The 23,117-nt window shown below is 31.5% G+C and overlaps 4 protein-coding genes, 1 long non-coding RNA gene and 4 other non-coding genes across 13 annotated transcripts; 6 read left to right on the forward strand and 3 right to left on the reverse strand.

Annotated features, from left to right (window-relative positions):
* Positions 1–294: 294 nt before the first annotated feature.
* On the reverse strand, positions 295–1,200 carry LOC117217168 (NADH dehydrogenase [ubiquinone] 1 alpha subcomplex assembly factor 3). The gene is given in 5 exon segments (XM_033464554.1): positions 295–464; positions 466–740; positions 816–844; positions 847–935; positions 1,029–1,200. Coding segments are annotated over 5 exon segments (564 nt in total). The 5' UTR covers positions 1,082–1,200; the 3' UTR covers positions 295–346.
* A 65-nt stretch (positions 1,201–1,265) lies between these two features.
* LOC117217170 lies at positions 1,266–4,539 on the forward strand. Its single transcript, XM_033464556.1, is given in 9 exon segments — positions 1,266–1,536; positions 1,994–2,182; positions 2,185–2,593; positions 2,595–2,629; positions 2,632–2,693; positions 2,767–2,913; positions 2,990–3,154; positions 3,236–3,400; positions 3,965–4,539. Coding segments are annotated over 9 exon segments (1,515 nt in total). The 5' UTR covers positions 1,266–1,472; the 3' UTR covers positions 4,244–4,539.
* A 220-nt stretch (positions 4,540–4,759) lies between these two features.
* On the reverse strand, positions 4,760–13,204 carry LOC117216944 (interferon-related developmental regulator 1-like). The gene is made up of 11 exons (XM_033464128.1): positions 12,809–13,204; positions 10,584–11,075; positions 10,335–10,503; positions 10,037–10,244; positions 9,765–9,934; positions 8,167–8,204; positions 6,279–6,757; positions 5,964–6,217; positions 5,656–5,899; positions 5,355–5,570; positions 4,760–5,259 (listed from the first exon to the last, which is right to left on the reverse strand). The coding sequence occupies exons 1-11, from the start codon at positions 12,852–12,854 to the stop codon at positions 5,173–5,175; spliced, it is 2,403 nt and encodes an 800-aa protein (XP_033320019.1). The 5' UTR covers positions 12,855–13,204; the 3' UTR covers positions 4,760–5,172.
* Positions 13,205–13,587: 383 nt separating this feature from the next.
* Trnad-guc lies at positions 13,588–13,659 on the forward strand. The gene has a single exon. It is a non-coding gene; the product is annotated as a tRNA-Asp (tRNA).
* Positions 13,660–14,855: 1,196 nt separating this feature from the next.
* Trnad-guc lies at positions 14,856–14,927 on the forward strand. The gene has a single exon. It is a non-coding gene; the product is annotated as a tRNA-Asp (tRNA).
* A 1,896-nt stretch (positions 14,928–16,823) lies between these two features.
* Positions 16,824–16,894, forward strand: Trnag-gcc. The gene has a single exon. It is a non-coding gene; the product is annotated as a tRNA-Gly (tRNA).
* LOC117216935 lies at positions 16,834–18,057 on the forward strand. Its single transcript, XR_004489450.1, has 2 exons — positions 16,834–17,916; positions 18,007–18,057. It is a non-coding gene; the product is annotated as an uncharacterized LOC117216935 (long non-coding RNA).
* On the forward strand, positions 18,006–18,076 carry Trnag-gcc. The gene has a single exon. It is a non-coding gene; the product is annotated as a tRNA-Gly (tRNA).
* Positions 18,077–18,539: 463 nt separating this feature from the next.
* LOC117216934 (calcyphosin-like protein) lies at positions 18,540–22,782 on the reverse strand. Of its 5 annotated transcripts, none has more exons than XM_033464113.1 (6): positions 22,691–22,709; positions 21,967–22,092; positions 20,808–20,964; positions 19,869–20,046; positions 19,589–19,798; positions 18,540–19,311 (listed from the first exon to the last, which is right to left on the reverse strand). In XM_033464113.1, exons 3-6 carry the CDS (start codon positions 20,960–20,962, stop codon positions 19,210–19,212), a joined length of 645 nt encoding a protein of 214 aa, XP_033320004.1. In that variant the 5' UTR covers positions 20,963–20,964; positions 21,967–22,092; positions 22,691–22,709; the 3' UTR covers positions 18,540–19,209. The 5 variants fall into 5 exon arrangements, with proteins under 5 accessions (XP_033320004.1, XP_033320003.1, XP_033319999.1 ...); XM_033464112.1 differs by lacking the exon at positions 22,691–22,709 and adding an exon at positions 22,195–22,375; XM_033464108.1 differs by lacking the exon at positions 21,967–22,092 and having other exon boundaries at positions 22,691–22,782.
* Between the last annotated feature and the right edge of the window lie 335 nt (positions 22,783–23,117).

Consider the following 23,117-nt stretch of genomic DNA (forward strand, 5'->3'; position numbering starts at 1 on the left):
ACAGAGTTAAAGTATTATTGAAGATAATAATATGTCAAATTTAACGATTTATCTTCTTGAAATTTTACCTTTTCAGTGTTAAATAATTATCTTTTGCGAAAAAGATATTACATTCACACACGTGTGAGTCGTTGTGGCAGTCTCTATCGCGTTTGATATTTACAGGTTATGATAGCAACATAACCCGTAACAGAACTTTCCTCTATTCATAATACAAAAATGAATTCGTACATATGATTAATAAAATTTTATTTCACACTTAATATCGCAACACATTAATATATAGATATACAAATTATCCTATAAATATTATATTACTAATATATATATACATAGTGCTATTTAATTATTTATCTATAAGTTCACGCTTTTTAGTCGGTAGTCGCTGTAATCCACAATATAGGTTAGATTTGTCAGGTAATGGAGGTATTAAACCTGCTGCGATGTATCTTCCATCACTTACGAAAATTGTATACTCCACAGGCTTGTCTTACCGGAAGTATTTCAGATCTAATATTATATTTCAGTAATACCTTTCTTATTTCTAGAATTCTGTTATATTCATAATTAGTTTCAAGACCTAAAACTATGAGATCTAGTTCTGGATGTACAATAGTGAATAAAGATAAAGTTGCTTCATTTATGTCCTTCGCAGAACGAATATTCCAAGACAGAATCATTCCATCAAAAATTACAATAGGACCCAATAGTAATGAATTATCGTTTAATTTAAATCCTATCTACAAAAGTAATTTATACTTAAAAGTACAACTTTATCAAGTAGTTTTATAAGAGCTACAAAATTGTTTTTATACCGGTAAACATTTGTTTATTAAAATCTGCGTGTTTCAGGAATATTTTGATTATTAATGATATCGATTGTTGTTTTACCAGGTCCGTCATATTCTTTGCTAGTTCTTGAAGTATGGAATTGTCTGTAAAAAAGAATTATTTGAAAATCAAGTAAACTACACATTCTTTTTCCCTGCAAGATTTTTAAAGAGTGAAAAAAATAATTTAGTACTTACTTGGTATTTTGTAATAATCGCTTTAAGATAGGAAAAGTTTTGGTCAAAACCATTATAATAATCTAATTAATATTTAATAATTACTTGCTTATTTTGTGAAATAAACAATGTCAATCAGTAAGGAAATTATCTTTCTGGTACTGTGTTCATCTGAACATATGACTCGGAGTCTCGGAATAATTATAACCATTCTATCTTCTCGATAGTCTATGACTATCATCGATATCGTTTGATTGGTCGATTCAAATAGTATCAAAAACTTTTACCGGTACAAAAATATAGTGTTCAGAATAGTGAATAAAACCTAACAATATCCTATCTTAAACTCGATCATGGAGATGTTCGATCGACCACAACGTCCCCTTCAAATTTTCGTGTATTTTTAGAAATATTGTATGGAAAATAGTTTATCAGAGAGAAATAATCAACTTATTTTGACACGATATGGATAACGATTCGACAGTGAAAATGAGCAAGGGCTGCTGGAAATTTGACGAAGAAGATCGAGGTAAGACTTAAAACGCGGCAGGTTATTGAATGATAAATGTCAAAAGGCAAAATGAAACGTAAATAATTACGTACTACCATAGAATCATTGCGTTATAATTATGTTTTTAATCTATTTACAAAATTATTAACCGTATTATTATATGTCGTATGCACTTCGTACATTTTGAACATTAGAATACCGATGATCAAAGTAAAACTTGTATTTGAAAATCAAAAGAAAATACGTATAATGCGAAGCTTCATCCGTATATTCTTTATTTCCATAATACTTCATAAAAATGCAAATTTCCAAAAATATACTGTTGTAGATCTATAAAATTTCTGTAAAAATTATGTCTTAAGAATTTTAATCATTCTGATAAATCTGATATTAAGGAAATTTAAAGTAGCTCTATCGCATAGTTAGTTATAATCTTTATTTTGTCATAAAAATTAAATGTTTATTAATTTTATAGCGTTGTACATAGACATTGAAGACGACATTGAAGATGATAGAGAAAATAAAGTATACAGCTGCTGGGATCAAACGCCTGATATACTTCTAGAGGAAATTTTTTCTTACTTAACTATTCGCGAAAGGTACTATGCATCTTTGGTATGTAGGTCATGGTATCGTGCCTTTAAATTGCCAAGGGTATGGTCTACCTTACATTGGAAGATAATACACTTACTAGAGGCAAATTTAACTATCATAGTGGTTGGCAATATGTGTTAGATCATATGAGAGCTTCTGCATGTTTGAATAAAGTTGGCAGGAATTTCAGATCTCTAGTTTTTGACCCTATGTTGAATTTCTATAATCTTTATGAATTCATGAACATGATATCTTGGTATACTGAGAGACAAGGGTCAGATAATACATCAGTGGCAGGAGTCGGTACTCACATTCGACGACTTAAGTTTACATTTCCTTGTAACATGGCAAATAGAGATGATCCTGATAGTATTAGACTTTTGGTACTGGTGGAAAAATTACTAGAAGCATTGAAAAGGTTAATGCGTAATTTACGTAATTTGAGATGCTTAGAGTTGATAGATCTTATGTTAGATACCAAAGCTTTTACATTTAATGGATGATATCTGTGCTAATTGTGCAAAACATTGACAAAGCTGATTCTAATCAATACCACAAGGTATTATTGCCCCCTTCTACATGTAGGGTATTTATTAATTTAAATGTAAGTTCATTCAAGGTAAAAATATAACACAATTCATATGCATTATTTAGCTTAAAATATTTGTTTTATGCAAAGGTATTGTCATTAGTCCACAAAACCTCCATGAGGATGTGATAGATTTAATTGGTTATACTAAATTACAACATCTTCATATCCTTCAAAATCGCTATAGCCAGAAAGATACCACAATGAGATTGGTAATAATTGTGAATATTAATTTTATAAAGTGCATGGTTCCAAATACAATAATTTAATTGATCTTTATTGATTTAGCCTACAAGAAAAAGCTTGGATAAAATGAGAAAAAACAATCCACACATTAGAGTACATTTTGAAGTGGAAAGTTATAAACCTACGGATATACTTTTGCCTATTGATTTGTTAGAACATGGAAGTATTCCATGTCACAGTATAGTTTTAAATACTCCAAATACACAGGTTAGTATATTTTGTGATTATTTGCGTATATTTGTTAAATTTAATAATCCAAAGATTAATTACATAGATTAAAAATTTCAGATTTCAACTTCAACTATTCTTAATCACGGAACGTTTTTCGAATCGACAATAAGGGTGTATGCATTCAAAGGTCTAACCAGATATTTTGCGCCTAGAAATTTTTCACAAAGATTGGATGAAGCAATAGTACAATTTTGCAAAATGTGTCCGAACCTTCATACACTGGTATCACTTTGTGTTTGAACGAATTTCTGATGTATATCGTGATTTTCTTAAAATCAGACTCTATGACTCTAACTCTTAATGTGATAGCATGCATTCGAATTTTTGTTATACGAAAGGCTTTATCTCTATTTGTGTAAGTTTTATCTAACTAGATTGCATATATAATGGAATTTAAAGAAACACATTGAAAATATGAAAAACATCTTTTACAGCTTCTATGGATCTATTTATATACATATGTTGTGTGGCAATATATCAATGATTTGTCAATAGTACACAAGGCAACAGATTTAAATTCAGATCGATTACTGTATCAATGACTTGGAAGCCAATCAGTGGGAGGCAAACATTTTACCATGACACATTTGATAACTTGCCTGGGCTTTTGGTTATTGAACGAATAATACTTCATACGATTACGTTAATCCACGGATTGGTTTCCTTAGTATTCAGCTAATACATTTGTCAAATTGTCTTTCAAATAACTAACTCATAAAAAAGATTTTGAGTAATTTGAATTCATAATTCAACAGACTTGTATATTTAATAAATGTTTTTCTGCAGATGATTCGAGATAAAATTTCAACCGCCACGATATTAGAAATCGTGTCTACAGCAAAGAACTTGCGTTGCTTGTACGTCCGGAGATATTCAACCCTAAAGAAATGCGACGGGGATTGGTTAAAAATTATGAATTGGTCACCAGAACATTATCAGTGGATTAAAGAAAATAGTCGTAGCTATGAAAGTACGGAAAAAGAGGTATCTAGAATATTAAACTACAGGTGGCATATGCTAACTGAAAGAGAATTTAGAGATCAAATGGTAAAATTATATTTATGATGTTCTCATAAAAGAAAAAAAGGAAAAATTCCTACAAAAAGTGTTTTATATAAAACAGATTGCGATTATGCAGTAATTACACTTTTATAAAGTAATATGTGTGTGAAAAATACCATTTGGATAGTTTATGTATTACATACAATTCGTCTAATGTATTTATACTTTCTGACATAACTGTGATGATGTAGATAAGAGATTTACTACATATATCAAGATGATTGAGGGGGATTGTTATGTACACAGATCTGTACAATAATCGAATATGTAAAATAATAAAATGACAGTAATTGCAAGTATCTCCACTTTATTTTATCATATAATATATAGTGAAGTATTCCTATCCTACATTTTATAACTTATGTAATTATGTACAATGCCAATTCATATATTTGTATATATCGATTCTTAATAACATAACTTATTTAAATAGTTACATCTAATACAAACATTTAGCGTATAATTTTGTGTACATTCTAAATATTACAGAAGTTAAAACAATCGATAATAATTCAAGCATTAAAATTAGAAAAAAATTATTTTTATACCGCAAATTTCACAAAATTATACTAACATAATAATAATCATTAAATTCAATAGAGAAAAACAAGTATAATAGATACTAAGCAGTTTTGTAGCATGTACATATTTTAATATTGTATATACAGAATTGAAATAGTATTAAACAACATTCGACTGTAATTAAGAACAAGTTAAAACAAATTTTCTATCTACCCAATTTAAACGAAATTTTGAAGTATAACAGTTTTTTTGTTCATCTCTATTTACAATTTAAAATAGATTATCGTGGAGAATAGTATGCAATAAGTTTTCTTATGTCCTTATAGAATGGTTATAATAAATAAAAAATTTAATCGTGTTTCTTATTTGAAAAAAAATTATCTAGCGTATAAAAGCAGAAAGTTGAAGAATCACGGTGCCAAGGCTGCCGATCGTTTGTCCCGATTTTTATTACGCTGAATAGTACGTGCCTTAAATGCAGCAGCATTCATCAATGTCTAAATGAAATATAATAAAATTCACTCAATTAATTATTTTGTTTCTTTAAAGTTAATGATAACTAATCTCTTGGAATTAAACTTAACAAACTTACTCTTTCTAATTTACTCGTTTTCTGATTTAATGGTATCGGTAAAACTTTGTTACCAAGATGAAAGATTTCGCGCAGAAGTTGATTTTCTGCAAGATGAATATTTATACCTGGACCAAGCAATCTACAGCATGCGTTGTACTGAGTTCGTGCACACCATCCTTCTAAATACAGAATTTCTTGACCAAATTTTACATGCATTTCTGGTACAATGTCTTCCTAATAAAAATCATAGATGTGTCGTCAATAATACAGTATACGGTGATTGCGTACGATATTTCAATATTGTTATTGTGAAACGCACGTCTATGTAACGAAGTATATCTCTGAAATTAGCTCTCTGTTGCTTGCGATCTTTTTTTGCTCTGTACTTGTTCGAATCCGTAGCTAGCTCTTTTAACACCTCAATTAGATCTAACGACCAATCTTGCTCGTAATCACAAGAGAAATCGCGACCCAGTTCGAATATTACAGCTAGGGCCTCGCCAGCCGACAATCTTACGTCCAAATGCGGTGATTCTAGTAACTCGCATAATCTATTCAGGGACCTTCAATAAAAATGGTTAATTTCATTATTTCACGCAACTTTTTAGCCCGTTTGAAGATACTTACGGCATGTAACTATTGGTTCTATTGCTCGCAAGCAAATTATATATATCAGCTGGAGGCATTACTGTTAAAAGAAGTGTCCACGCTGATATAGCCGCAGAATGTAACGCTGCAACCTCCACAGATATAGTCGCTATAGCACCATTCCCTTTTAGGTAAGAACCAGAAAAGATAGTAGACAGTAATTGCACGATTTCCATAGTGGCGGTAGCGTCATTGCCCGATAAGAATTGATTCATGCTTAGAGCCCAACAACACTGTAAAAGTAGATAATTTATTATTCGTATGTAAATCGAACTGTTTCTTGTTTTGTTTTACCTCTGAACGTGCTTGTGTGGAAGCCGTGGTGTCGCTGACGATAAGAGTCAAAGTACTTTTCAAATCACGACAGACTACTTCTGCGCTTTCGAAAGCTCCCAGTTGAACACAAAGCAAGGTACTTAACCTGGCTGCTGTAGATTGTTCTTCGCCACGGCCCTTTTTCAAACCCCGCTCCACTGAATCTGTGATGGTCATTTTCCTATCCTCTACAAAATCTGGAATGTACTTGATGGCAAAGATTTTTTCCATTCCTTTGAAGCAAATTGTTCTGCCCTTTGCACTCTTCTGTGTTAAACCGTCAATCGCTTCCTTTAATTTCTCTTCGAATGCTTCTTGCTGCACGAATTCATCAACCTCATTATCATTCATATCATCTAACATGCTGCGATTGTCAGATTGACTACTGGATATACTGCATGCATCATTATTAATCGAATCTTCATCAGATGTTAGCTCAGCTTTTTTTCCAGCATGACCTATAGACAAAGTGATTTTCTTGTTACAGGCAATATTTAATAAATAAAAAATATTGTAAGAAGGGAAACAAGATTGTTTCTATTTTTATTACATAAAATAATACATTGAAAGATAAAGGATAAAATTATCAATAACATAAATGATGAATGATCAATATCTGTGTTTAATTTATGTAGATAATAGTAGTCAAATATAGCAGATATTAAAAGCAAATATCATATTACATAATGTGAAGTCTAAACAGCTGTTAGCTGTTGCTATCTAAAATAATTGTACCACATGTGACTGTCTAGATAAAAATTTAGTCAATCTATATAAAATTATAATTCCACAAAAAGTCATTCAAAAAACAGCTGTATAACTTATTATAAACCAGAAAATTACTACAACACATTGTGTGATATAAGTGTTACACATTCATTATAGATATTTGCAATTCTAATGAATGCAACTTTTCAAATGTTTATGACGCATACTGATAATTGCATGATATGTATGATTTGTATAAATAATTACTTGTATCAAATCACGTAGAATTAAATTGTATGATTTAGCTCACTATAATCTTTTAATTTTTAATGTGCATAAAAGTAATCAACATTCTTAAAGTATAAACGTTATTATTTGTAAAATGAAACGCAAAAGTAACATTTACGCAGCTCAAACTCGCATCAAGGAAATGATAAGTTTACCATAATAATCTGTAAATGATAAATAATATTGGATCGAATACTACGTATGACGATCTAAATTTAGTACACATAATGCGAAAAAAGCATCGGTTGTTTTGAAAAGCATGATTCATCTACCTAAACTTTCGTGTAAGCTTCTGTAACATACGAAACATGTCTCTTTTTTTATTAAACATTTTGCGATTCAAAGAAAAATTTAATATTTACAGAACAAGCATTTCCGCATTATTTTCTATATCTCGTTATGCAATACGAATAATGTAGCGATTGGTATCGTTAGTTCTTAATATTTCGAACATAAGAATTTTCCTTCTGTCTTTAACCCAAACCCATGTGCGAAAAGCATGAAAGTCACATGGGGATAGGTGGTAATGTCACGACGTTACTTCAACTCGAACATATCGCCAGAAATTTCATAGATCGATATGCAATTTTTTCAGCCACGACATCATTTTGTGACTTTATTTATGATATCGTTGAAATAATCGGAATAACTGACCATCTAGCACGTGACGTAAGGCGAAATAAATAACATTTCCAATGCTTGATGAGTCATTCCAGGAAAATGCTGATAATTTAATAAAGAATGTTTAACGCGAAGTTAATCGAAACTCTTTTGGTCGACGCCTGGCCTTGAAGATATTTTAAAATGATCATTTTGCATTCGTAAATCAGCAGGGAAATGAAATGAAAAATAAAAAGCAGCTTTTCCTCACCGGATTTTCGTCTTCTACCTCCTTTGCCTGGCATCGTCCTTCACTTTCCTTATAGCACAATTGATACTAACAGAAATACTTAATCAAGAGGGTAAATGTCTTGCACTATTAATTTTCTTTCGTATACTGAACACACTGCATGAATTTTTAATTAAAATCTGGTAAAAACTCATTAACATGTTGCGAATTGTTCAAAACATACACGTCGAGACAGCCTGCGATGGGCTTTCTCAAGTGCACTGTCTTTCACGACCTGCGCTACGAATCTACCCGAACGTAGGCGAATGTGCGCAAAACACTGATTGCGCATGTGGTACATATTTCTATAAAAGTCACGTGCTTGCCAATGAGCGGGTCGATTTGATTGAACCAGGGGAATAAGACCAATCAGCTTACATCAATTGAGCCATCGCGCATGTGATACTGCCAGTTTCAATAGAAGATATTCTCATTTTATTCGAGCGTTTCGCGCGTGATAATATGAAACGCATGTATCGTATTTCGAGGAATGTTCATATGAACTTTTGAATGCATGCATGCATGATACAAATAGAAATACAATGATTCGCAAAAGACCTGTACACCTGTCAACATCTTTTATGAACATATTATATCTGTTATACGAAATATTTTGAAGTTTTGTTAATCTATAATGAAATCCAAATATTATGATTATATTGGTAAAATTTTTAACGATTCTGAAAACGTGTAAATAACTTACAAGATATTTAGTAAAAGTATATATTTTACATAAATATTTGAACAACTAATCATTTATAATGTTAATAAGTTTCAGTATTCAGTGGGACCATTTTTGATAGTTATTGCATGCATAAAGTGATTATTCATACTTACACTCATTTTTTGTTAAATATAAGTTTGCAATAGTTAGTTAAATATAAGTATTTGCAACTTCTATATCTTAGATTAGGTTAAAATTTTGCCAATATAATTGTCATCTCATTATAGTTCTAATATAATTTCAAATCATTTTATATAATAAACATAGCATACATGAAAAGTTTTCAATGATGATTGCATAAATATGTTTACAAGGCATTGTACTTTGTTATAACAATGCCGTTAGTGCTTACATGTTATAGCACCATAGACATCAATCTATACTGCATTGAGATATAAAAATCAATAGGACATCACAAGGTATGAATATCATTATTGAACATATAAATTTGTACTATTGTAAAAAGATCTGTATTACATAAGAAACATTGTATATTATTTTATATTTTCGAATATAAAAAGGCGCTTCACAATGATACATTATCATTGTAACAATAACATAGGAATATATACAATGAAGAAATGAATATACACATGTTTTAACCTTAAATATCACGTAAAGAGATACAATGTACGCTACAATAAATTAGAGGTAAATGATTACAATTATATGAGGCTTATTATTGCATATAATTCATAGTAGTTATATTACAAGTCTGTATGAATTTAGTTGATTACATTACTATGGTACAAAATTGAATATATTCCAAGTGTAGCAAAAGTGAAGAAAGATCTAGATTCTACTGTAGTTATAACTTATATTTAACATTTGTTTGTATATTCAGATGGACACTTACAAATATGTCAGTCTATTCTGAGGTACCAGAATCATTAGAATAGTACAAATTTTGTTTATTACATTGCAATCAATGTAGTGAAAAAAGTTTTTGAAGATAAAAAAATTTATTTTTTTTATACATTGGAATGTTACTTTTACTTTCAAAAGTATCACATATTCATTGAAAACCTAATATTTTGAATAGTAAAATTTATATTTGTAGAAAAAAAATCTTTTTATCTCCCAAAGTAATTTCTTTGTACATAAACTCTATTAGAACTAAATCTTTTATACAAATCTTAGTGACACAAATACTAGACTTATTGTAACTAGTAAATTAACTTTGAAGTTAGAAGCAGCACTTTCAAGTGCCATCATATTCTGACATGGTGTTGCTCTTCGAATAAAATTAAATATAGAATCCACAATATTTGCTGGTGTTGGATCTGAACATTCTTCCAGATCTTTTACAATACAACTTTGAAGTTTGGACATGTCCCTGCAAATACATAAAAAAAGTGTGATTTATATTTGTAGCCTTTTTTATCATTACTATCAATTTACTATACTTAAATGCATTGATCCTTACGTGCATTCTTTATTTCCAAGGGCAAGGAGTGGAAGATTATCTAACAAATGTAAAGTTTCAGTGTTGGAATCTAGTTGAATCATATAACTTCCCAACGTAGAGTTTATACACTGTTGAATTTCCTGTTGTTTCGACTTCAGACACTCTGGCCCATTAGCAGATATGAAAACTGTAAGCAATTAAAATGCTTTTTAGCAATGGTTAGATAATAGTTTCCTATATTAAATGAACCAACAAAAGAATACATACGAGCAATACGATCTCCTTCTTTGTAGCATACAAAATTTAAGAGAGAATCTGTAATATTATGAACAAGTTCTTTATTTTTTCGTTCCTGTGGTTGTACACAATGTTCCACTGCAGTGGTAAAATTTCTGACACATTGCTTAAGAGTGGGAGTTTTTTGGCAGTACTTTTTGAACACTATATCCAAATCTCCAGTAGGCTTGTACTGTTCCATTTCTTGCTCCAATGCTGTGTAGTTAACAAACGAATCAAGGCACTGTTTGAATTTATCCCTTGCATTCTCAACATTCTCGAATGCGCCGTCTCCCCCATACTGCTCGCATCTTTGTTTGAAAGCATTTGTAGCTTCTTCCAGAACATGTATTCCAGATGTGTTGATATTATTTATATTCGGGATTCCACTAGATGAGGTTAAGTTGATGGCACTGGAAACTTTGTTTAACACTTCTTCCGCGTTGGGCACATCTTGTTGAGAAATAGTATGTCCAAGAAAGCCTGTAATGAAAAATAATTAATTTATTATTGATATATTGATTTATATAAATATAAGAAAATTTATAATAGACCTTTAATTTATATGCAAATCTTTTTTCCTTTTTTTAAATAATTCAAATCTTTTTTTTAAAATACAATATTCTACTAATAGTAAATTTCCAACAATTCTCTGTTCAAACATTTAATGATTAGCCCAATAAAATCTTTAACTAGATTAAAAAAACATTTATTGCTGTGTATAGCTTTTAATTATCTTTTTAAAATGTTGAAGTCCAAAACGTTTATCTTCGCAGCTATTAAAAATCTTGTTTTGCAGCATTTCCTGTTCAGAAAGGAAGTAAATATCATGTGGACTTTGCATTGGTTGTTGCTTCGACTTGTAATCACAAAGTATCTATTTTTTATCTGTGTAATCTCCGAAAGTAATTAAATTATTTTGCCATTTAGTATTTATGTCGGTGAGGATTACAATCAATTTAATTACTCTTGTTGTTTTACGAATACATTTCGATACAGCGCAAATATTGTATATGCACTTTTAGCGTTTTCGAGAAAAACAATTTAAAACATTTAATTGCACTTTATACCTAAATAAGTACCTTTTGGATTGTATTTATTTTTATGCTATTATAAGGTCCGTTTTAAGAACATAAAATGTCAAAAATGGATCCTTAAAAATATTTCTATAATATAATAAACAAAAATATCATTTTTAACAAATTTATAAAGTAGATATAAATGTAATTTTTATACAGCATAAAGAAACAATCAAGAACTATTCGTTGCTTATAAAAACACAAGTTTCACAAAAGGTGAACATATAATAGTTGTACAGTAAACCATCGATTTATAGGTTACGATAACGTAAAATTTCTGATAAAATGAATTCAAATAATAAGGAAAGTATACAAAATATATTTTGTACCAGGTTAAATATGTTTTCGTGTGTTCTATACATATTCTGTTTGTAAAAAACTGAAACAGTTTCATAGAGTACAAAGTGCATGGATTGAATCAACGTGCAATCTGTGCGTTCGTCACACGTGTACTATAATGATAAGTAGTCCGATACAAGGAGAGAACAATGCAGTCTTTAACTTTACTTCCCATCAATACATGATTCCCATGATCGTTATACTATCTTTGTAAATATCTATGTGAGGTACGGTACTCTATTTATTAAACATCTGCACAGAGATCATACATTATGTCCATAAATCGAGCATTCGATACGATGTAACTGCATTTAATCCCAATGACCGTATTGTTATCGATTACGCGAGTATGTACGAAGGTCATTTTCGTTTCTTGATCATAAAGTCAAAAGCAAGATTCGAGATTTGACTGTTTGCTATGTTCGATATAGAACAATGACCAGTTCTTTCAAATAATACATAACCGGAAACAACTGCGTTTTAATTGGTAACGCTTAATCCTGATGTGTTTGTTCATAAAACAACGTTTCCTATTAGAGGCATTATTTATCACACAAAAAATAAACCATTCGTAAACATGATTTTGCACATGCGATCATCTTACGTATGCCAAATTTTTTCTTCCGCCTCGGTCGACCGTGCACGCAAGTCTCCTTTTTGTTTTTATAAGATATCGCGTGTCATGAATCATTGTTAGGAATTCTGTCAATGAAAAAAATAGAGAAAAAGATGCAAAAAAAAAAACGATCTAATCATTTCTAACTAATAGGAAGGAGAAAATTCCATGTAGTAACTTACCAGAGAGGAATATCATGGCAGTTAATGTGGTAGAGTATTTGATCATTTCTATTTTGTTGCTAAAATATGTTCGACCAGGGATTGTGTGGAGATGCTTGCCAACGTCGGAACACTATGTATTATCCGGAAAAGTAGAGAAAAGTATTTATATGATGAAATAACGAGACAGAAATGTACGTTCAGTTACGCATCACAAGTGTCACTTTGAGCGCATTCGAATTGTTCTGTTTATTATAAGAAGCATACGCCGATGTGTCAGCGTTGTCCGGAAAATTAGTGAAAGGAAGAGAGATAAGAGAGCGAGACACAGTGATTTAGAAAGCGGAGGACAGAGATACACTGTAGTAACTCCCGAGAACAATATTCCGATACTAAGTTGTTGAGCGCACGCGCTCCGCTTATATAAATCTCATATGCATAGTATGTATATATACTCCATATATTACCTTTGCTTCTGTGTTAATTTTAATTCGATTCTATGAATATGTATGCACATATATATATATCACCTAATGTAATCTAGTTGTCTTGCATAATTTTTCCTGTTTTGAAAATAAACAAGTAATTTTGCATTCAATAAATTATACTGAAGTAATTATATGTACATAATTTAATAGTAGTTGAACATTTTACATAGAAAGTTATAGAGTTTGGATCGATCCTTAATAATTTAGAATTTAGACAATCTTTAGAATATTTTATATATAATAAATATCGATATAATTTATTTGGTAATTTATTCATTTGTAAGATATATTTAAAAGATTGAATACACAGATTCCTCGGTAGTATAGTGGTTAGTATCCCCGCCTGTCACGCGGGAGACCGGGGTTCGATTCCCCGCCGGGGAGATGTCTTTTTTGCATAATTTTCAAATAACTTTCTCTTGTTTTTGTTCTTTCCCTTTTTATATAATTATAACGTAAAAAATATACATTTTAATAAATGTCTATATTTTGTAAAGTATACTCAAAACTATATTTTACTGTCGCTACTTTGAAAAGTTTGATTAATATCCAACTACAATTATTTAATCCAGTTCGTTCGTCGTTATGAAACACAATGGCCTTGCTATGAAAATGCAAGGATCGTTGTCACGCCGTAAGATAAAGTCCTCTATATCCTGGCTGTTATTGTAGTCTTTTGTATACGACTGTATACTTGTATACTTTTACTCTTGCAAATATTTGATCCTTACAATAAATAGTAGAGACTTCAGTGATATATTTAAGCATATATGCTTTTAATAACCTTCACAATATAACGAGGTCCAAAATTAAAGCATCAAATAACAGCACTGATTGGTGCAATGACAATCAGGGCCGCATGCGACACACTGTCTTTTTGAATACCGTCTATACCAATGGTAAAGTCCATGCAATATTAAATTAGGTTTCAAGACTCTAGATTCTTAAAGTGGTGTTATCCTTTTAAGTGCTTTTTCGCAATACAAAAGGGACGACTTTAGGCCTTAATTCGTAGGGCACAGTCATAGGAAAAATATTACAATTTCATTTTCTTCAATCAATCAAAATATCCCATTTTAAACAAGTCAGTAGGAATTATATTTTGATATTCCACTTTTAAAAGCTTTACTAGCAACTTCTTCAAATAGTAGATAGAAAGATTACAACCAAATCAGTGAATGAATACCTTTGATGTATCTTTTGAGTTCGATTAGTGAGAAATTGGTGAGTGAGATTCGGGTTATATTTCACTGTTGAGTTCACAAGGTTTTAACATAACAACTTAAGCGATCCTGCTTAAGCTTCATCTTCTCAGGTTTCTATCTATTTGTTCATTGCAATGACTCGAATATGTGACATTTGATCTGTTTTGCATTTCTATGAAATCTGTTGCAAATAATACTGCGGAAATAGGAAAGATAGTCTTTATATGTGCATATGAATAATATAACAGCAATTCAACGTAAAGAGTAATGTAGTGAACAATATAAATGTGTTAAAATAAAAAGATTTATAATGTTAAATATATATAAATATATGTGAATCAGTTCACCATTAAAATAGAAACTGCATTCATGCAATCCTCGGTAGTATAGTGGTCAGTATCCCCGCCTGTCACGCGGGAGACCGGGGTTCGATTCCCCGCCGGGGAGATATTTTTTTTTAAATTAAATTTATCATATTTGTATAATAGTTTCAAGAGTCAAGAAGTAACTAGACCATACCGGCCTGCAAAGTTATTTATGTTTTGTTGACATTTGGTAAGAGCATACTATGCTAAAGTAGCCTGTATACAAAAATATAGAATACCAAACAAAGGAAGGCGAAAGACTTAGTCTCCTCAACGTGGTCATGAAACCTTTGCATTTCATATCAGGGCTATTCTGTTTCGTAGGGACTGACTGAAACTGTTAATTTTTATAAATAGATGTTTTTTACTGACCTTTTAACTCAGGAATTAAAGTGTCGTTTTGAAATAAAAAAGATGATAGTCACAAAAAGTATTGTTATTTCGTAACTAATTGGTAATACCCGTTTCATTTGTTCCTTGTGTAACGTCAATTCGCATCAGAGACCAGGCCACACACCGCGGACAGGATGGCACCCAGATGTCTGCACATCCTTGACGGGTACCCTCAATAGTCTTAAGTATCCACCAGGGGTCTTGGAATTTTTATAGTTAAGGTCCTTCGGACCAAGCGAGTGTTTCTTGTCTTAGATTCCCTTTTACGTTTATTGTCTACCACGTGTTAGCATAGAAAGTTGGTTTTCTTCACATCTGGTATGTTCTGTTAGCAACTTTCTCGCCAGGGCGGCTAAAACCCTCCCTGGCCCACCAATCGTCTTATTATCCAATCGGAGACGGTGTCTACTGCCCTTACTTCCTTGACCAAAATTGTCATCAACAAATCCGATAGTCCCGCGTCCTTAGACACACCCACCCCTAGCCTTCCTCAGCTACAGTATCGTCAGTAAGACTCACTTATTCTGTATCCTTAGAATAGTCAACATATCTTTTACCGGTCTCTACCCTTATAACAGTCGCGTACTTAATGTATTATTGTAACTAAGTCTTACATAACGTGGTTGGAGTGAATTGTGATTTATGTTAATTCAGTGTGTATTACATTGTGATTGCTGAATTCATAATAAAGTTTAATTGAAACCAAATTAATAGTTGTGTTACGACTCAGCTATTTTATTTCATCAACCAACCCTTAAGTTTACGTGACACCTGCAGCGGTGAACGTACTGGACTGAATTGTAGTCAAAGAAGCTGAACGTCGTAAAATAATATCAGGAAGTGTATTTTTGATTCTAGAAACGAACAGATGATTTCTCCAAAACATACTGCTGGTTTCCTATTAAATATTGTAAGTAAAACCGAAAAGAAGTTGCAGAACTGTTAACCCACAACGTAGTATGGAAGAGGACTCGATTTATGGCACCCTCGAGTGTCCCCATCTTCTCTTTCCAAATCCGTGGGTGACGAAAGCTACGAACAGTTACTTACTTTTTCTTATACTATTTTTATATATATGTAATTCTACTGATTTTTAAATATTTTTAAAAGTTTTCATTTTATTTTAAATACAGCAACTAGTATTACGGGCATACAATACTTCCCTTGCGGTTTTGAAATAAATGCTCAAATATTACTATTATTAGACTATTTACAGGGAAGATGCCAAAATTTTTTAATAAAATATTAATTTTTATACCATAATATCTACAAACAAATAAAATTTCATATCGTAACGCGCGTATATGTTATAGTAAAATCTTATTATTCTGTTAATTGTAGTTTTCAGCTTTTCTACGTAATAAAGTTTTTATTATTTAAAACGTGTTCATACTATTATATCTATTAAAAAAATAAAAGGTAGGGAGGCGTAGAAAAAGATTTTTTATTCGGAGAAGCATAGTAACATAAAGATTGGAGAGCGTTGAAATATGGCATGATAATAGACTCGTAGTAAAATTTGCTAACAGCTGAAAATAGGTCATATTACAGCAGTTTTTAGAGATATTTTGTCTTTTCATACGTAGCATCGGTGGTTCAGTGGTAGAATGCTCGCCTGCCACGCGGGCGGCCCGGGTTCGATTCCCGGCCGATGCAAAGTACTTTTTTTGCCTTATGAATTGTAATTTTCTATTACGTACTGTGTTTTATTTTCTTTTATACCATTATGTGTATCATTCTCTGTGTTGCAATTTTAAAATAGATAACCCGTGACCTACGATGTAATACCTAAGAGGACTTAATTTATTACACTCTTAAGGTTGTGTCGCTACCACTTCCTAGATCCCATTAGTATAGAAAACTGAACGATTGTTTTGTATATTTTTAAGGCTTCACGTTCTCTTACTGTATAACGACTATTAAGTAAAATAACTGAAATAATATCTGTGTTCTTTACTTAAACAATAGAATTTGGTACCTGGCAACTCTGCGATTTCAAGTCACTTGAATGGCTGCGTATTTTTATATGCATATATATACATACATATGTAGATAACAATACTGAAAACACGCACATTAAGTATCAACTAGAAGTCATTCAAAAGCTAGAGTACGAAAATGGCAACACACAGATTTTTCTTTCTTGTTTCTTCGAAACAAGTGCAATTTTTTCTTTTAAGGTTTCTTATAATAAATTTCTTACTGGCATTTATAACTAAACTTGATAACATTGCTTAGAAGGCAACTTTGTTATTTGTATTGGGCTATTATATTTATAGATAATATGTATACGTATATGCATAAGTATATGATCGTTGTTATGAGATTAAGTTAGTTGTTAAATCTAATTACCAGATTTAGCAGCGTGTGTCTTTTTTATGTATGTATATACATGATCGATTATCTGTTTGAATTAGGCCTGAAGTTAGTAGGTTTGTATGTTTTAATAATTGCTTTTATATGTTTGTTGTCGAAGAAGATCCTTCGCGAGGGTACGGTCTGAGAAAACTCCTTGAGGGCCTGTTGCAAAAATATCATGTACAATGCAAATTTGTACTACAAACTTATGATGAATCACTGTGTCTGTTGCACATCGGTCCATTGTAGTAAATACAACAAATAGGTCTAGAGCTTTCGAACGGATCTTAGATGCCAATATCAACCAAAAGTATTTAAAAGTGAGTACTGAGATTATATTAAAATTTATTATCTAAAACTAGATCATACTAGTTGTATTTCTACGTAATATTTTGAAATGTTTTCCGTAGCATCGGTGGTTCAGTGGTAGAATGCTCGCCTGCCACGCGGGCGGCCCGGGTTCGATTCCCGGCCGATGCAACCTTTTTTCTTTTTTCTTTGTAATTTTATAGTATGCTATAATTTTAACAGTTTTTTTCATATATCGTAGAATTTATTATAGATTTATTAAATAAACATTACAATTGTCACAATAACATAGTTGATAATTTAATCCACGGTAAAGGAATGAGATAAAGATTAGTATTATCAAAAACTGATAATTTATCGAACATCTATCAAATATTAAACTAGAAAATATTTTGACTAGGGTAAAGATATCTTGCTAATTGAAGTACTTTGAAAGGGATTGATACTAAATGGAGATTAAAATCGTTTGAGAAATCGAAGAAAATCGTGACGCATGGCTGAGGTATTTGTATAAAGATTCCCAACTAAATATTAAGCATCCAATTTTCGTCACACTCTCTTATACTTTAAAATATATGTAATTGGAGGAGTGAAATTGAAAAAGATTACCGATTAAGAATTATAATGCTTGAAATTGCTTTCTAAGGCTTGAATAGGTGAAATTGTATTACTCAAAGAATGCATGAAATGGCATCCTATTTTACAGTATGAGTATATGTGCTTGCTTCGCTGCATTGGACCCAGTAACCAAGCTTCTGTCCTTACAAGCTATGCACACATTTCACAGATGGTCGTGTATACAAATATATAAATAGCCAACTTGGTGCAGTGGTTCTCAAACTGGACCAAACATTCTAGTCAGAAAAATAGTCACGTATGTGTAAATGTTTAAACGTATAAATACCTTCTCTGTTTATTACGAACATTAATTAACATTGATTAAATTTATATACAATATTTAAGAATCACGAAAAACATTTTTAGATCAGATTGAGAAACACTGTAGTGTTATAGATATGAGGATCAACGGATTATTTTGCTAGCTTCTTCACAGAACACCTTAGTCATCAATTAACTGCATTGGGTGAAAATCGGCCGGTAGGCGAAGCTAGTAACCATGAATTATTACATAAGTCAGTTTGCTGTATTCCGCAAATTGTCTAGGGGTTTGCGCATCAATTTTTCATTAGCCACTACTAGTTGCGCGAATACTTTAAAGGTCGACATTAAGCACGACAGTCGTAAATTTAAAACCAATATAAATAGAACTGAAGGAACACCTCGTTGCAGGACTGTGTAAAGATTCAGAGTTTATATGCATTTCGCATCATTAAATCGAAATAGGCGTCATGATCGATGCTTGCACTGATGGCGCTGTAATAGTTCATAAATTCTTCTTCAGTGACCTGTAACGAAAATTATGAATGCTGCAGTTCGCCCAAAGTCAGTTTTAACCGCGATAATTACACCGTTACGATAAAGCAATCTCTCTACTTTATTATATTCAACTATTATTTTAGTAATTATTATTACTAATCATTATTTGGTTACTCTACTTTATTATATTCAATTATTATTTTAGTGATTATTATTATTACTACTTATTATTTAATTTACTATATTTTATTACATTCAACTATTATTTATAATAAAAATTTCCAATAGAGAAAAGAAGATACTCACAGTGCCATCTCTGGTATTATTTTGTTCAAAGTTGGCCAGAAACTTATTCAGAATACTGTCCTCACTTTCTTCACCGCTGATATAACGGGGATGGCACTTGACATTGTAAACTCCTTTCAAATCTTCGATCGTAATCACTCCGTCGCCGGTTTTATCCAGTTTTTTAAAGGCTTGATCCACCACGTTTCTGCGATTTTGAGACATCGGCGGCTACACAAAAATTTTTTTTATTCAAAATCCAGCAATTTATTGAATTACCTAATTCGGAAAATACACTTACTCTTATGCCAGCGATGAATTCGTCGACGCTGATGTTCCCATCGTTGTCTGTGTCGAATTTCGTGAACATGTTTTGGATATCCTCCTCTGGAAGTTCCAGACCACTTTCTTCAAGGCCTCTGGTGAATTCATCTAGGTTCAACTTCTTGTTTCCGTCATCGTCCATACGACGAAAAGCTCTATATAAATTAACTTGTGGTATAGTATAATAAATTATTATGTTTCTCTGGAAGTTTATAATAAATTAATTTATGCTACAAATGAGATAAGAGAGATTCTAAATCTCAAAATGAGACGAAAATGAAAATTAACAAAATTGTAGAAAATTAAATGTGTAGAAGGTTCATTCTTGAGAAAATCGATTTTGAAAATTTGCGATAATCAATAGCAGCTTATTCCAAATATATAATGTGACAATAAGTCAAAAATATAGAATAACATTTTTTCATTTGAAGTCCTATTTTCGAGAAAATCGAATTTGCGGATTTGCCTAATATGTGTGTCCAGTTAATTCTTAATTGACGTATTGAAATTTTGTTTTCTCCAAAACGAGGCCTTAGACGACAAAATTTTTGTTCTTCATTTTCAACTCATTCTCATATGTAAAATAACCTTCTGCCAATTATCGGTTACTATCCAGTCGACTATCAATCAATTTACGTATATATACTTCACAAATTTTCAAACTCGATCCCTGTCTCAAAATCGAAACCTCTAATACAATTTTACTATTTTCGATCTTCGTTTTATTTTGAGCTGTGGGACCTCACTGACCTCATTTATACCACGAATTACCATCCTGTATAATGAATTATATGTCTATGGAATTTTATAGTAAGCTCTTGTTAAGTGTCATAGGATAATATATGTAAAAGATTTGGAATTTTGGATTACATAATTTATATATATATAATAAATAAAAAAGGAATTGTTAACTTACCTGCCCAACCCTAGGATGCCATTGGCACCTCTGGCCAGACAGAGCAAACGAAGTTTCTCTATGGAGTCCGTGGTGTTATACAGGGCCCGTTGGGCCTTATTGATCATCTCAGTTTCTTGCCTGGTTGTTGCGCTCTGTGGTCTGTTCAAGAACATTTCTGAAAGAGAAATCCGCACAGTGACTCATGACTATGACTCAGGTGTTTGGAAAAGAGACAGAAAATCTGTACTCAACATCTCGATTTTCTGATTATTCTTATAAAGTAATCTATAACTTTCAACTATACATATACATCCTCTATTATTCCAGGGACCTGCTATTGTTCCATCCACAAAATCCAGATATACGTTTGTATATTAATCCTTGCAATTTCTTATCTTAATTAGATAAATGCAGAAATAAGTAAGAGGTGGGAAAATTGGAAGAGAAGTGGAAATTGCTTTCAATTTCTTAACGTTACGCTGTTTTTTTCCTTGCTCTATATGAAGTGGCAACGCAATGCGTCCCCACTGTGCATACTTCGATCGTTTCGTTAATTAGACGCAATTTAATTCCTCCAAAGGTGCAGTGAAGGTCCCGCTCTAACTTGGTTAACTAAATAGCTAGAAAGGAACACTAACTCGTCGAAATTGACCCGTTGAAAAACTGAAATGAGAATATTGGATCGATTTCGCACGTACGATTAGACGATCGATCGTTGAACGATTCTTGTTTTATGCGCCAAATTATTCCATCAATTATTTGTAAGCATGAAAGCAGAGCGGAAATTGCCACAACTGGTAATAAAATTAGCGAAGACAGAACGATGTAAATTACAGTGAAACTTTAGTATATTTTTACGGGAGTCAGTGAAATAATTATCAGTGAGTCATTCGTTAAAAACAGTTATGCACAAAAAAGAATCATCCTTGGAACAAGTTGCACTAAAATATGTATATAGTTTTTGTACTAATCTAAAATCTGAATATCGATATTGACCTTTAGATCGAGATCTTGATTTGTTTCTTTTCAAACATAAGCAGTTGTGCTGAGCTAAAGATCTTTAAAATACTTTATTTATGTGGGTAATTTAGAATGACTGCCTTAATTACAATAATTCGAAATTTTTCTTTCTATACTAATTTATTTATTTATCAAATTTAATCTTGATTTAACTTACTTTGGTATCTTGGAGCTGCATATACTGTTTTTTAGAATAATTCTAATCCACTGGTGATGATAAAAAGAGTGAAAAGAATTCGTAGCTCCTTTGAGGAGAACCGGAAGGCGAGTGACAAGGGATTCCCTGGAAGCGGATCCGCGCATTCTATAGGACTCTACACACTGGATTACACACGTGAACAGATAAAACACATTCACGTATGAAAACAAGGTGTGTTCGACATACATAAACCATACGATAGTCTGTAGAAAACGTATCCATAACGACCGACTAGTCACAACATGTGTATCGGAAAAAAATTCACGCGTGATCAGTCACCGGTACCGATTTCCTGTCGATAATTCTCCCATGATTACCAACTAAAATCCTCAATAAATTCTATGTCTAATTGTTAAGTGTAGCACCACCTTTCAAAATGGCATTTGGATTCTCGAGAGTAAGAATATAATTTTCTACTTGTTTATTAAAAAGTAAAGTTATTTTAATTGGTATTAAAGTTCAAATGATTCAAAGTTGTTTTATTGCGTAATTATGTTACAGTAATGATCATATCCGGTCTTTGTTCCAGGAGACCTATTCTGTTGAACAATATGTATCTAGTTACTATTCGTTGACAAGCAGTATTATATGATGAAAGTAATTTTGCGTCTGAAATTATCTCGACGATGTGACATCACACTGTGATATATAGAAAGATAATGATAATATGTATTGCTTTGACCTTGAAAAATAACCATCCGTTTTAATTGCACATATATTAATAATTTTTACTGTACACAGAATATATTTAATTAGAAGTGATTAATAATTACTTTAAATTCTATTGCGTTGTTGTATTATCGCATTGCTAATACATATTTATGTATAAATAAAGTAAAATATAAAATTCCAATGCGCACTTACTCAAGATCAAGAATTTGAATTGATTTTACCGACATAAAAACAGATGATAAGTTATCGATTGGCCGAAATTACGCTTATCACCTATCGGTAACTATCATATTGTTGAATTTTTTAAAATTTTATTAATTATAAATTTCTTTAAATACGATGTTTTCATACCAAATTATTTTGTATATTAAGGAACGTAGTTTTAAAACAAACTATTTAGTAAATATATTATTAAAAAACGGAAATATCAAGGGAAT

This window comes from Bombus bifarius, unplaced genomic scaffold (genome assembly GCF_011952205.1).
Source record: "Bombus bifarius isolate JDL3187 unplaced genomic scaffold, Bbif_JDL3187 scf7180000007974, whole genome shotgun sequence".
Classification (NCBI taxonomy): domain Eukaryota; kingdom Metazoa; phylum Arthropoda; class Insecta; order Hymenoptera; family Apidae; genus Bombus; species Bombus bifarius.

Excerpts from the sequence above, each read along its gene's own strand:
- LOC117216944 (XM_033464128.1), bottom strand. The coding sequence starts at position 12,854 with ATGATCAAATACTCTACCACATTAACTGCCATGATATTCCTCTCTG. Across the intron at positions 9,935-10,036 it reads TTGTGTCACTAAGATTTGTA|GTTTTCAATGAATATGTGAT; the intron begins TAAAAGATTTAG and ends TCAAAATATTAG. Across the intron at positions 6,758-8,166 it reads AGGTAGAAGACGAAAATCCG|GTCATGCTGGAAAAAAAGCT; the intron begins GTGAGGAAAAGC and ends CTTTGTCTATAG.
- LOC117216934 (XM_033464108.1), bottom strand. Across the intron at positions 20,047-20,807 it reads GGCATCCTAGGGTTGGGCAG|AGCTTTTCGTCGTATGGACG; the intron begins GTAAGTTAACAA and ends TAATTTATATAG. Across the intron at positions 19,312-19,588 it reads ATAATACCAGAGATGGCACT|GTCACTGAAGAAGAATTTAT; the intron begins GTGAGTATCTTC and ends TTTTCGTTACAG.